Source organism: Schistocerca americana, chromosome 5, assembly GCF_021461395.2.
Source record: "Schistocerca americana isolate TAMUIC-IGC-003095 chromosome 5, iqSchAmer2.1, whole genome shotgun sequence".
Taxonomy (NCBI): Eukaryota; Metazoa; Arthropoda; class Insecta; order Orthoptera; family Acrididae; genus Schistocerca; species Schistocerca americana.
The window spans coordinates 57,263,427-57,278,060 of NC_060123.1; the positions used below are offsets into that span (position 1 = coordinate 57,263,427).

General features: G+C 37.9%; 1 protein-coding gene across 1 annotated transcript in view; it reads left to right on the top strand.

Moving 5' to 3' along the window:
- Positions 1-743: 743 nt before the first annotated feature.
- LOC124615787 (28S ribosomal protein S11, mitochondrial) overlaps positions 744-14,634 on the top strand; it is a 68,166-nt gene continuing 54,275 nt past the window's right edge. Inside the window, exon 1 of the mRNA XM_047143905.1 lies at positions 744-1,213. Coding sequence (XP_046999861.1) covers positions 930-1,213 — 284 coding nt within the window. The 5' untranslated portion in view covers positions 744-929. The remainder of the gene's footprint in view (positions 1,214-14,634) is intronic.

Here is a 14,634-nt window from a genome sequence, read left to right on the forward strand (position 1 = left end):
TCACTACTGGGTAATGTTTCACATTGATCTTACATGTAGTCTATCAGCACTATGTCAGTATGAACACCATCAATCAACACCGCAAATGCTTTCGATTTCACTCTGTGTATACCAGCCGGCGAAACAGCATTCCGAAATAATTCCATGGAAGCCATTAACAACTCATTTTCCAACAAATCAAGTTAAAACGTTTTTCTTTTCCGTCTTCTGCCGAACAGAAATTAAAAGGACTTTTTGATTTCTCACAACAACGGACCAATGAGACATGTAAGCAATTAGCACCACTACTTTTTTCCGTTACGAACGATTAATAACTACACTCCAACAAAAATACTATACGTTCTGACTTTCTCCCGGGATTTGATTGTTTAGACATTGATGAAACTTATCATGATTCATGACTATATACTGAATTACTGATACTCATACTGTCCGCTACGGAAGTTAGTCAACACAACTCTTGCCCACACGATACTGGTTAACAATAATATTGTTTAGTATTTTTTACTGTAATGAAAATGAACGCTCGTGTCACCAAATAGTGTCTCCAAACTGCACAAACCATATGAAAACATGGAATTATAGCGTAAAGTCGGTAACTTGATTAACTGTATCAGAACTCTGCCAACACGCGAATGGGAATCCAACATTAATACTTGTCGAATTAATAAACTGATAAAGTTGCTGTGTGTGAAGTAAGAGCGAGAAGAAATTTTTAGACACAGTTGTGTGAAGATTAAATTTGTAATGTAATGTAAATTAAGGAAAAAGGCCGTTAATTTATTTTCAACGTTTGGTCAAACTGTGTCAGTAAACACAGGAAGCTACTTCCACAGTGAAGAAGGTTTCTCTTTTGGCTATTGATGGAAGGAGGAGGTAGAGTCGGGGTTTGGTTGAGACTAGTTCGTAAATTATAGAGTTACTGAAGAATGCTTCTTAAATTTTTAGCATTAAAATCGTTAGGTTCTGTTCAAAATCAAGCTTTGCGCTTGATTAATATAAAAGCAGAGCCCTGTTCGTTTGTAGACAAACAGAAAATCAAAAGTTCCCTGGTCTGGGGAACATATTTGCCCGTACAGCATTGTAGAACTATATACATGAGTTCGTTCCTCTCAAAAGTGGAAGACCGTCGTGAAATGTTGGCTTCAATGCCAGCAAAAGATGAAGGTACAGAGGGAGAGAAAACTGTTGACATCGACACACTCATAAAAAGGTAAGTTCTCGTATGGAATTGTATTTCAGAACTTGTTCAAAATGGCGTCCGCCCTTTTACGTGGATAAAGTTATAATATGAGCTATTACACAAATTATTTAGTTTTGTTATTCCTAATTTATAGAATTAACATATTTTGTAAACAATAGAGCTGTTTTATGGCCTAGTATATTTTGTTGGGAAAAGTATGAGAGTTAGGCCGATGGTTGATGCAATTGCCTTTTAGATATTTACACTGGAGACTGCATAAAACGTAATCTCTAACTAGAATCTAATTGTAGAGCCGGGTTGTAAACGATGATGCAAGTGAAATGAGTTACTTTTGCTGGGATTGCGTTTTCGTCAGGTTGCTGCTAAATTTTATGATTGAGGTTTTTTTTTTGGGGGGGGGGGCGGTATTTTCGTCATTACATGTACATTTCAGTGCATCCGAATAAGCATCAAATATGAACTCTTGTTACCGTAATTATTGACGTATGAAAGAACACTAACAGATTCATAAATCATCTCATCAGTTGTGTAATGTAACATTTATTTGTAAATAGGTCTGCATCAATGGTCTGTAAACTTCGTTGTGTGCTGGACCTAGCCCTGAAGCACTATCCTTAGAAAGTATAGGAATGAAAATAACTGTGTTAGCAGATCCTAATTTCCACTAGAGTGAAGTTTTAATCATTATTTTTGTGGTTTGTTATAATGAAAATGAAGTGATTCACAGGTAAATGTCCCTTTATAAGAGAGTCACTGTGGGTGAATGAGGAGGAGGGTGGAGTAATTTAATAGTATTAATTTCCCAGTACTATAATTAGAAGACACTAATCACCCATATTTGTTATAGGTTGCTGCCATTAGATATATAGTTTAACTGTATGGAAATGAATGTACCCACACTCCATGGTACCAAATTAGCAGATTGTTCGTGCAATACAAAAACTGCCCAGTGTGTGATAGTGTGTTTTCTACCACCTTTTTCCTAAAATTTTAGTTGTGGGGTGACTGATCTGTCTGTAGCCTGAAGTGCTGGTTTGTTTAGAAGATGACAATTTCTTTGTGATATTACATTATGGTAATTTTCAAGAAGCCTTGGATGTCAAAATCACACTAACACTGTGAGCGATATATATTTAATGCCCAACTATTGAGGTACAGTTTTTTAATTTAATTTGTTGTGGGAGAAGGTAGATTGATCAATAATAGTCACATGTTTGATTATTAGTAAATATAGATCCACCTACATCATCCAATGATTTAATTAAATACATTGATCTTCCATGATTTAACTTAAAAACATCTTAACAATATTATACCAATTCCCTTACCAGCACACAAAACAGTATCCAGACTCCACACCTTGACAGGTGTGTGTGTGTGTGTGTGTAATTTTTCTTATTCAGCCATTACTTGAGTGACATAGAGAAGAAATGTTTGTACCTTGTCACTCTGGATAAGTGATGCACCTTTTTTGAGTAGACTAAGCCATAGCTATATATTATAAAAGCAAAACATAGTGTAAATGAAACAGTTTCTGCTCTAAGTAACAAGTAGAATGGTCATATTTTGATCTCCCCTTCACCTGTGAGAGTTTTGGAACAGTGGTGATGAAAACATTTTGAGATTAGTTAATGACGTGCAGCTGCCCCTGAAATAAAATTTGCAGATTAACAGGACCTCTATCGGGTAAGGGATTTTACTCTGTCAAAATGCCTTCAAACATATCCATAACTTAACAGTATCAGGCCTCTATGAGAAATGAGGGGTTTCATTGTGTATTGTGAAATATGTATAAAAAAGGATGTCAAGAGAAATTTGTGTGCATCACCAGATCAAAACCAAACCATCACTTTCCCATCTGACCTAGCTCTTCAGTTATGCTACAGTTCAGTCCGTCTTCACTGTTTCATTAACGAAAGTACGTGTAGGTCTGGTACACACAAAATCAGAAACTTTGTTCACCGCAGCGGATCACCATCTCCACAAGACCTATATAGGCCTATTAAACAACACAATGTAAGCCAGCATGCACAGGAAATAAACTATGTATTGTAAACAAAACAGCCGGCCACGGTGGCCGAGCAGTTGTAGGTGCTTCAGTCCGGAACTGCGCGACTGCTACGGTCGCAGGTTCGAATCCTGCCTCGGACATGGATGTGTGTGATGTCCTTAGGTTAGTTAGGTTTAAGTAGTTCTAAGTTCTAGGGGACTTCTGACCTCAGCTGTTGAGTCCCATAGGGCTCAGAGCCATGTGAACCATTTGTAAACAAAACATAATATTGACATCTACAACTGAGATGTTCAAAAACATCCCAGATGCCATTTACATCATTCATGTCACACTTCAAAGAATACGTTGATGGCTTACATTGTTCACCAGACACAACATAGGAAAGCTTAAATTGCTTTTAACTTCAGATCTTGGTACCAGTCAGCAAATGTAAGCAGCTAAATGACACCAATCGACTGCATGACCACCCTCTGGTTAAAACAAGCTGAATCATGCCAATAGTTTCCTTTACTGCTTTGTGCAGGCATTCAAACATTCTGTCATTAAAGGAAGGGGATAGGATCAATTCTATCTATTAACACAAAGAGAAATGTCAATCCAGATGTTGGCTTAAAAACTGTGTTGTTTTACTGGGTTTGGTCCTATTAGAGGTGGTTCGACATTGTATTCCACCAACCCAACCAGTTAAGGGGGGGAGTGACTCCCAACCATAGTGCAGCTTGGCATTTTCCACATTAATAAGCAGTGCCAGAGATGAAAGAAGTGTTAAGTGAAATGCAAAAAATCCTAGGAATGGACAAGGATCATACCTGTGTCCTTTGATATTGACTTTACCTGTTTGGTGGCTCAATGCTGAAGCACAAGCCTGCAGATTCAACGATCTCTCGTTTGATCCCCAATGAACCTTAGGATTTTTGTCTGTCACATATCATCTCTCTCATCTCAAGGCAATTTCTGTTAATATGAAAATGCTAAGTTGCATCCTAGGTCAGAGTCCACATTAAACAGCAGGTCCTCTATAACTGGCTGGGTAAGTTACTTCGAAGGTCGGAAGAAGGCAGCAGCATATCACCTCCAATACGACCATCCTTAGTAAGGCAATATTGTGTTCAAACTGACCTTTGGGCTGACGACAGTGTTATTATCTGGGAACTTGATAACTAATACCAACCTTACTGTATACAAAGTGTCCACCTCCGTAGCAGAGTGGTCGTCGTGGCCGACTTCCATGCAGAGCCCCATGGTTCAATTCCGGTTACTGCCAGCGATTTTTCATTGATATGAGCATTGGAATGGGGCCCACTCACCCTTGTGATGTCAGTTGAGGATCTGTTTGAATGACAAGTTGGGCATCCAAGGTCTGTTAAGGTGACAGTGACCAAGAGAGCAGTGTGCTGACACCAAAGCCTCTGTATACCACACCCGAATCACGCCATTGGATGAGGATAACATGATAGTTGGTCTCAATTGACCTGTCTTGAGGCCAGAATGGTGGTGCTTCTGATACAAATTGGTGTGTTTCATACCAAACATCACACGAGGGACAGCTGAAATGCAGCTAATACACAGAATAAAATCTCAGATCTCAATATTTTAGGATCTAAATCTTTGACCCAGATAAAATGAGTGTGTAAGGCGTGTAAGTTGTTTGGGGAAGATAGTTCCATTAAATCTTACGGCATGTAAACTCTGTGCACAGGAAAAGGCGAGAATACAATGAGATTCTTAAAAAAAAACTAGAATCTGCAGTTGTGATAATGAGCTACAGTAATCGAATAAAATTTGGAACTGTCATCCAAATGCACCAATCGACTGTATGAATACATTGGTTGAAGCAAGCTGAACATGCTAATAATTTTAGTCTTTTACTGCTCTGTGCATCTGTGTGTGTGTTACTGCTCTGTGCATGTGTGTGTGTGTGTGTGTGTGTGGGGGGGGGGGGGGGGGGGAGAGAGAGAGAGAGAGAGAGTTTGAAATAAAAGTGCCAGGTGAGATTGCACACTGGCTAAGACAAATAACTTTTATTTGGAAGGCGTGGGAACAAGGAGTTTAGGTTGATTCTAGGATGTTTGCTACAGACAATCCAGAATCAATTACTTGTCCTCCCTACATACTTTTTTGTTTAAACAAGCTCGTATTCAAATGTTGGAGAGAGGCCCAGAATAATGAAAGACAAATTTATGGTAATTCTGCATTGCCTTGCTCTTCCAACAGTCCAGACAGGTATGTATGTTAACCGCAAAAAATAAGGCTCCTTGGAATGAAAGTACTTTTTTCACACACACACACACACACACACACACACACACGTGTCAAATGCTGTACGTAAATACAAAACAGGTGTCAGAATATCTGCAGAGGAGAATCATGAATACAGGTGTGAAAAGAGTGGTATAAATTGATTAGATAGGCTGTTAGAGCATAGTATGTGTTAAGAGCACCAGTTCTCATCTCCAGAGTTTGGAATCTCAGTTGTTAGAATGGAAAATACAAATAGGTGGAGCAATTAAACCTGTACATCAACATAATTTGGTTGTGACTGTTCACTCTGATGGAGGTTTATAGTATCGCACAAACATTAAATGTGGGACAAAGTTGCAGGTCGGTTATTATATTGCATGCCCTCTTGCACACCACTTTCTTCCATATATATGTTTTGACTTGGAATATGCTACAATGGCAATGTGCGTACAAGAGGTTTTAAGGTGAAACTGTGCGTGTTAACAGCTATAGTGGTAGTAATTCATAGTTAATGTCTCAAGCTGTAACAAATATAAAATAAGTTGGGAGAGTAGAAAAAGATTGCAGTGAGGGTTTTTAATAGAAATCTGCCAATGTTTTGTGGGTGGACAACTACTGTTCTCACAAGGAGACTTCCCCAATGGTGGGATCAACTTCATGAAACCATCTATATGGTTATGTGGCTTAAGTAACCACGTATTACACACTGCAGCCATTCACCCAGGTAGGCACTCATTTGCAAGTAATCAATTGGGGAAAAAAAATTGTGTGATGCTTAATTGCATTAAAAATGCAGTATTACATAGACTAGTTCTGTGGTGTAATGGATAGAATAAGGGCTTCTTTTGCAGGGGATTGCGGGCTTGAATATTGTCAGGTGCATTAAATTTCATTTTTAAATGAATGAATGACTTTCATCATTATTATTATTATTATTATTCACTTTATGGTTTTAAATGTAATTGCTTATTTCTGTTCACATCATTTTAATCATCTTCATTTGTTCTCATTTTTCATCCTGTCATTCTTTTTCCTCTTGAAATCTTTTTATGATTTTGATTAGTTTTATATATTAATTTTGATTTGATTTCTTTCATATTGTCGTCCTATTTTTGTTCATATTATTCTTTTCATTATTTCTGGTCCTTACTTTGCGTGAATTTTGTTTTACTTGTAACCCCTTCTTTTGTTTAAACCACCTTATGCATTATTTTGTTCATAGTGCAATAGGAATTTAGGCTGTTATGAATGTTGGTATAATGATTACTATGCAAAAAAATTAACTCTCATAACAAATAAGACATATTTGTGTCACAGCACAGTCACTATAAATATATTATCTCATCTTTTGTTTTTTAACTGGCACATTGGTATTTCAAACGATTGAGTATTACAATAATGGAAAGTCAAGGATGGATGAATGACAAGGTTATGATAAGGAAAGTTGCTACTCACCACATAGCGGAGATGCTGAGTCTCAGATAGTCATCCATCCTGGATTTTCCAATAGATTGTTAACTACATGCAGTGAAGATGTTGAGTTGCAGATAGGCACAGCAAGACGGCTACCAGACAAGTAAGCTTTTGGCCTAAAATGCCTCCTTCCAGATTAGAACACACACACACACACACACACACACACACACACACACACACACACACACACGCGCGCGCGCTCTCTTCTGTCTCTGTCTTGGGAGCCAAAGAGTGGTTTTGTGTGTACCTTCTAGGCTGAAAGCTTACTTGTTTGACAGTCTTTTTGTTGTGCCAATCTGCAACTCAACATTTTCGCTTTGTGGTGAGTAGCAATCCATCCTTTTCATAATATTGAGTATTAAAATAGATAAATATAATTAAATTCACATTTGCAAAAAAATGAGTGGAAAAAGAATGACATGAAGAAAAAATGAAGAGACATGAAAAAGTTCATACAGTGATTAGAAATAAAAATTACATTTAAACCAGTTAATTGAATACAAATAATGGTCAGTCATGTGGATAAATATTTAAAAATTAAGATTTAATGCATCAGATGAGATTTGAACCCACAAACTCCTGTGTGTGGAGCCCTTACCACATACATTACACAAGTCTATGTAATACTACTATTTTAACGCTACTGTGCCCCATGCAGAACTTAAAAAGAATTGTCAGTTACTCGCAAATGAAGGCCATCAGTGTGAATGGCTGTAGTGAGATACCAGGGATCTTAACCTGCATCATTGTATAAAAGGTTTCAAATGTTGATCCCACTGTTGGGGATCTCGCTGTTAAGCCATTAAAGCATAGCCATATAGTAGTGTGCATCTGGTATCCTCTGACACTAATTCAGTGGCAGGTTTTCAAAATTTTGTAAGCATGATAAAAAAGGCAGTTTCGTCACTTGCTGGTTGATAATAAACCATAGCATGACTGAAACAACCCAGAAGCTTGCAAGTATAACAAAGCGGACTCCCATAGAATTGATGAATCGTGTTGTTAGACTTCTTGAATTTAGCACAGTATTTGATTACATTCCTTCTTTCAAGTTTTGACTTCGTCACACAGTATGACGCATGTACTATCAGGAGGTTCACGGAAACAGATATCCTGGCACTCTTAGAGCGATAAGAGGTCAGAGCTCCCACTTAAGGCCTGACCAGACGAAAATCAACCTGAGAGTTTGGCTCAGGTGGTAGTGGGTGGCCAGGATGTATAGTGGCAAGGGCACTCCACAAGCAAGAGCAGCTGCCAGTAGTGACTGCTTTCACTGCATCAACTGTCACTCTGTTGGAATGGCCGAAATTCATTGCAGCTTGCATTTGTAGTACGTATAACAGTGCTGCCTCCCACTGCTTTTGCCACACAGTAATTAAATGTGCCAGCCGGTGCACATAGCTGCTGCAGCTGGCAGCAGATTTGTACACTGAGACAACTTGGTACCAGCAGCAGCCACCACAGACTGGTGGCAGCACTCTGTGACTGGCACAATACAGGACTTCAGTGACACAGGCTGGATGTCATGGCTGAAGGTCGCACGGCCTAGCTGTGTTCTGTCTGGCCAGGCTTTCAACTCACCCGATCCACATATGCATAGATCAATTGGAGCATTAGGGAAAAAATTGCATTACTTTCCAGGCTCTCCTTGTATTTTTACTTACTGGTCATTATCTATTTTCCATTTTTCAAAACAGACGTTGCATACAAAATACTGTAAAATTCTTTGTATTTAATGTGTCTGCCTACCAGGTGGGAGCAGATCAATGCATGAAGAAAAACATACAAGAATAAAAGACTCGGCATTCAGAATCTGATATTCATTCCCTGTCTTTGCACAAACCCCTGCCCAATCTACCTACCTAAACCATTTAGAGGTTCTTATTCTTTTATTTTTATTTTTCAGATGAAGGAACCTCATGTGCAAAAGCTTGTGAATCTTTTGCCTTTGTGTGTATTGATCTTCTTGCTCTGACCTGGTAAGTAGAAATTCTGATATTCTGTTTCTTTACAGTACTTTCCATTTTGTTTAAGGCTCTTTTGATTGTATTTACAAGTATCCCCATCCCCTCTTATCAGCATGTTATTAACTTTTCCTGTATAAAGTTCACTCTTCACAAGAAAACTTTTGCAACAAGGAAAACATATTTTACTTTATCATAATAAGTCATTGAGATTGTGGTATTTTACATATAGATCTTTTAAAATGAACATTGTTTTCATAGATTAAAGGCTTCTGTCTGAAGTGAAGTGTTTCTGAAAGAGCCTGGTTTAATCCCACAAACAACTGGGGCCATGAGTGTAGAACAACTCTGCAACAAAGAAAATCGAAATCGCCTGTTACAGTTGCCTGACGTGAATAGAATGTTGGTACTGTCACACTAGATACTGATTCTGAAAATCTTGATTTTCCCCCCCCCCCCCCCCCTTACTAATTGCCCATTTACACCCAACTAGCTCTCATCAATCATATAATTTTTTAAGTGTTGTGAACAAGCACTGCTTTTTCTCACCATATGCGTTAATGGTGAGTCGGCTGAAAAAAATGTGTTGTTATAGTTCAAGGCTTGGGAGTAAAACCCTTGCTTATATGAATATACAAATGTTGCTTAATAGTGTTTCCACAAGCTAGTGATTATTACTGGCAGTGTCAAGCTGTACTGCTTTTGCATGTCTGTCTTAGAATAACACTTAATTTTTAATTTTTCTTAAAATTTAATCCCTAGCAATAAATTGTAATAAGATGGAAACACTTTTATATCACTTAGCATTATGCTCTCTGTCCAGAATTTTTTCAAGGGAGTGAAGAGATTTTTACTTGTCTCACTCTTGGCACACAAGAGGATTGGAATATCTGTAATGGAATAAGAAAACAGGTGAATTCTAGGCAACTTAGTAGTTCCTACAAAAAGAAGAGGGAAAAAAATTACTTACTGGTCAGGATTCATGGCCAGAGTTTTGGCAGTTGCTACTGCTGCATTCCTCCTGTTTGCTGTAGATTGTGCCTAGGTGTCTCAGTAACAATATTGTGGCATTAATTAAAAAGTAGTTGAATAAACATTGTAGAACACCTGTTTGCCAGTCCTTCATGTAAATTGTATCTTATAAGGTAATCTTCCTTTATTACTTACTTAAACCCAACTGCTTGGGATTAATATTAGATTGTCAGTCAGGCAAACTTTTCGTCATTAGTTCAGTGGAGATAATTATTAGATTAAACATTTGTTTGGGGACTTGTATTGTGCTAAAAACTCCACATCATATAATTACAGCACAAATTTGGTTGAAATAGATTTAGAAGACTTTTGACTATTGCATGTCCGTTTAGGTACAGTGGCATAAAAGTTGACTACGAAGCAACAAACACTAGACAGTTGCAGATGAACTGAGAAACTGCTGCAACCACAGCACAAATACTAAAATAACTCCAAATAAATTTGGTCCCTTTGTAAACATCATAAAAGAACTTTGTCAGAATTTACAATCTGTGCCCCACTTACCGTATTTACTCGAATCTAAGCCGCACCCGAAACATGACTTGAAATCAAGGGGTAAAAATTTCCTGAATCTAAGCCGCATCTGAAATTTGAGACTTGAAATTCAAGAGGAGAGAAAAGTTCTAGACAGCACCTCCAAATCGAAACGAAGTTGGTCCATTGTAACATGAAAGACAATTTAGGTCGAATGGATGAAGATACAGCTACAGTAGTTTGGTTCAAGTCATAAGCTTAGCAGTTAAGCTTTACCAGGTAGCCATTGCTATGCGTCAGGCGCTCCCGTTCGTATTTATACGGGTACTCTTCCTTTTTCACATGCTTTGTCTAGTTTGAATCAATTGCTTATTTTGCGTTGATCTGATAAACACCTACAACAAAGAGAACGGCACTTATGTCACTCTAAGCTGAAAATGCATTATTGTACTGTGTCATGAATTGTTTGTCGCATTCTGATAATGAGTGTTCACGACCTGGAGCCACTCGCGGCATGGCTTGCTTTTGTGCGTGCTACTGCCGCTTACAATAAAAAAAGAGAGGAATTGTCTCATTTGCGAAACAATGGCAAGAGACTGCTATTTGTTGATACACTGCTGCTTTCTTTGATAATGATCAACAAGAACCAAATAATAGACTGCATATGATAGATGATGTTCTGAACGAGAGTTTAGTGAAAATTTTTCTCCATTTCAAAATCTTTGCTGACGCCTCTTTAGTACATTACATTCTGCACAGAAATTGGTCATCTTAGATTTAAAAATCTAGTCAGTTGCTGTGCTTCATTTCTGACTGTATCACTATTCAGCATAAGAATAATACGAATATAAACATGACATGATATATATAGTCTTCCGTGTTTGCTGTTGTCTCTCTAGTTATATAGTTTATTAGGCAGACAGGATTTAAATGACATAGCAGCAAAAATGAAAGAATACATGGCATAATGTTTCCATTCGTGTTATTCCTATGGTGAAGAGAATACTACATGTGATTCACGATTCATACAAGTTTGTATTAGCAACCATCTCTTGTCACAGGTAGGAAAAAATTCAGAACATAGAGTTGGCCAAATTGACATACATGGCCCAAACACTCTTGCCAGTTGGATTTTCGTAGTAGATTTTTAGTGATGACTTCAAGTACAGTGTGTGTTGTTGTCTTCAGTCTGTAGACTGGTTTACTGCAGCTCTCCACGCTTTTCTATCCTGTGCAATGCAGAGTAGCAACACTTATAAAATGAGAATGAAAATAACTTAGAAATTAAATTCTGAAATTTAAAACAAAATTTTATTAGGTTTATAATACATCTTATACGAAATATTTAAAATATCGGTCATGATTCTGAATCACTATCGCTCAATTCTTTGCTGCTCATTTCTTCATACAGAGCCTCGTCCTCTGTACCATCTAGTGCATTGGATATAGAACATTTTTTAAATGCTTGTTGCACAGTCTGATTTGGAACACACTTCCATGCATCATAAATATATTGGCACACTTGCGACAAACTTGCATGTTTTACACATCCTGTTGGTGTCAGTTGTCTTTTGCTTTTCAAAAGCCAGTCTGTATATGTGCGTTTAAGCTTGTCCTTAAATGGTTTATTCAAACAGACGCCAAGTGGTTGCAGACTTGACGTCATCCCGCCTGGAAGTACTGCGATTTAAGAACACTTATGTCTTCCTTTCCTTTGCCGTCAACTGTATAATTTAGTGGCATGTCAAAATATGCAGTAGTTGGTCAGAATTTCCTATCTGACCCAGACGGTATTGCTTTTCTGTGCGCCACCCAATTATGAAGTGCTGAAATTCCAGAAGTTTTTTTTTTTTTTTTTTTTTCATAATTTTTCAGCAGCTTCTGTGCAACTGAAGTTCGCCTACGAAGTGAAAAACCCCAGCGCTTCATAAACAGATCTATCCAGCTGTGACTAGCCTTAAAATTTGATTTTTTGCCCTCTAGCAATTTCATGTGCCTTAATTTTTAAAATTTCGGCGTTCACAGGCAGGAATTTCTGACACTAGTCATTAATAAATTCATTTAAAATCACTTCTAGTGCATGGTATCGGCCACACTTTGGCCCTCTAAATGCATTCCTGCTACTTGAACAGCCAAATGATTTGTCTCTCTGCAGTCGCCATCGTCTGATGTTGCTCTCATCAGTCCTGTATCGCAGACCTGCAGCACGTTTAGAACTTTGTTCCGCAAAAGAAATAACTCCCCTCTTGAATTTGGCACTATAATGAAAGCGCTTCATTATGGTTCACTAACACCAACAAGCTCTTTACAAAATTCCACAAAGCAATAGGTGCCACTACGTGAAATCTTAATGAGCCCCAGCGTATCAACTAATGCAGCAATCCTAAAGCCTTGTGCATTGTTGGTATTTTTGTGTAAAGAAATTTATTTTCATTGCTACAAATATTTGAAAGGCTGCTACATTCAAAGACGGACAAAATGGAATTTCTATTTACTTTGTTGGCTAATGTATGAAAGTGCAGTGGTTGAAACTCGGGACGGAGAAAAAAAAGCTCATCTTCTACCCTCTTTTTTATTTTTTATTTTTTTTAAATGATGCAGAGGTCTTGGTGCCAGTATTTATCTTTGTGCCTGCAAAGCATGCCTGTGTAGCACTACATGTATTAGATGGCAGAAGTTAGTTGTGGCGGCACCTACCAACATTTTTCAGAACTTCTGCTTACTTTGCACTCGATTCTAAGCCGCAGGCAGTTTTTTATATTACAAAAACCGGAAAAAGTAAATACGTTATTAACTAGCCTTTTGCTGTGCTATAGTTAACTATGGATACACTGTTTTTATTCTATTTATTGAACTGTACAGAAGGTTTAGTGACTGTTTTTATTTTGTTAATGTGTGTATAATAAATCTTGTAGTTAGTAAGATACTGCCCACAAACTACTTTGCCAACAGGTTATAGGCCCAGGCTGCATACGTTGGCATAATACATCCTATATAAAATTAAAAAAAAAGAAAGGTGCAGATGGCAGTTTGGAATGACATAGTTGCTAATTCAATGGTTTGTCTAGATACCAATTCCTTGCTTCCAAATGGAAAAACTGATGGGAAGAGAAAACTATAGCATGTGGCAGTTCGTTATGTGAACATATGTAGGACATGAACCATTATGGGATTGTGTCGATGGCAAAATAACTGACCTAGCTAAGATCTGCACATCGAGAGCCAAAATTATACTCTATCTGTTGATATATGTTCATTTGCAAGATACCTCTAAAACTCAAGTAGCATGGATCAAGTCAAAGTGAGTCTACAACAAAGTGTTGCTAAAAGTGCTGCTGATAAAGGGACTTGAAAAATGTTCATCAGTAGAAGAATCTGTTTCAAAGGTAGTGCCCGCATTGCGAAAATTAAGTGACTTAAGCTTTGAACCTAAAGAATAATAGATTGGGTGTATTCTATTTGCAGGCTACCAGACTAATGTAAACTTAAAATTATGAGCTTGGAAAATACAAATTTGACAATCACATGAGACTCCATAAAAAATAATTTGCTGAGAGAAATAAACAGTGCTTATAATAAGCCATCAACCAGTGACGCGACTATGCTAGTCTACCTGAAAAGAATGTGATGTGATGTTATGTTCAAAACACATCCCAGCAACAAGTACAGTTATGTGGCAAAAAATTGTTGAAGTAAGAGCAAGAAAGATATACAAACAGAATGATACGTCAGGGCGTATATGCTCTGGAACAACCGGGAGAAACCTGGGAATTTTGTCCTCCAGGAGAAAACTGGGAAAAACCTGAGAATTTTTTAGGATTCCTGGAATTGTTTACTGTTTTAGACTGCCATTAAGATTTTGTCATTTTAACTGGTAAGAACTGATAAACAGCAGAATGTGTTAAAGACATTAGGACAAAGACTATGGAGTACCTCTTAACAGTAAATTACTGCCGATGAGTATGACGTCACAGCTGTTTGCATTAAGTTCATGTGAGCTGTTGCCAGTGGGCTCATGTGCTGTTGAGATGCATACGGGCAGTACCTTTTCCTGCCTCCGGCTACTTGAAGTGTGGCTGTTAGCTGTATCAACGGTAGTAACAAGGAGCTAGGTGCTACCCAGAAAAATTTTTCTGGCGTGCTCAAGTTGCCAGACTCGCACGTGCACAGAGCAGTCTCAGTTGTAGTCTGGAGGTCATTCTACGTGAGCTGTGTGTAAATTTAGTGATTTT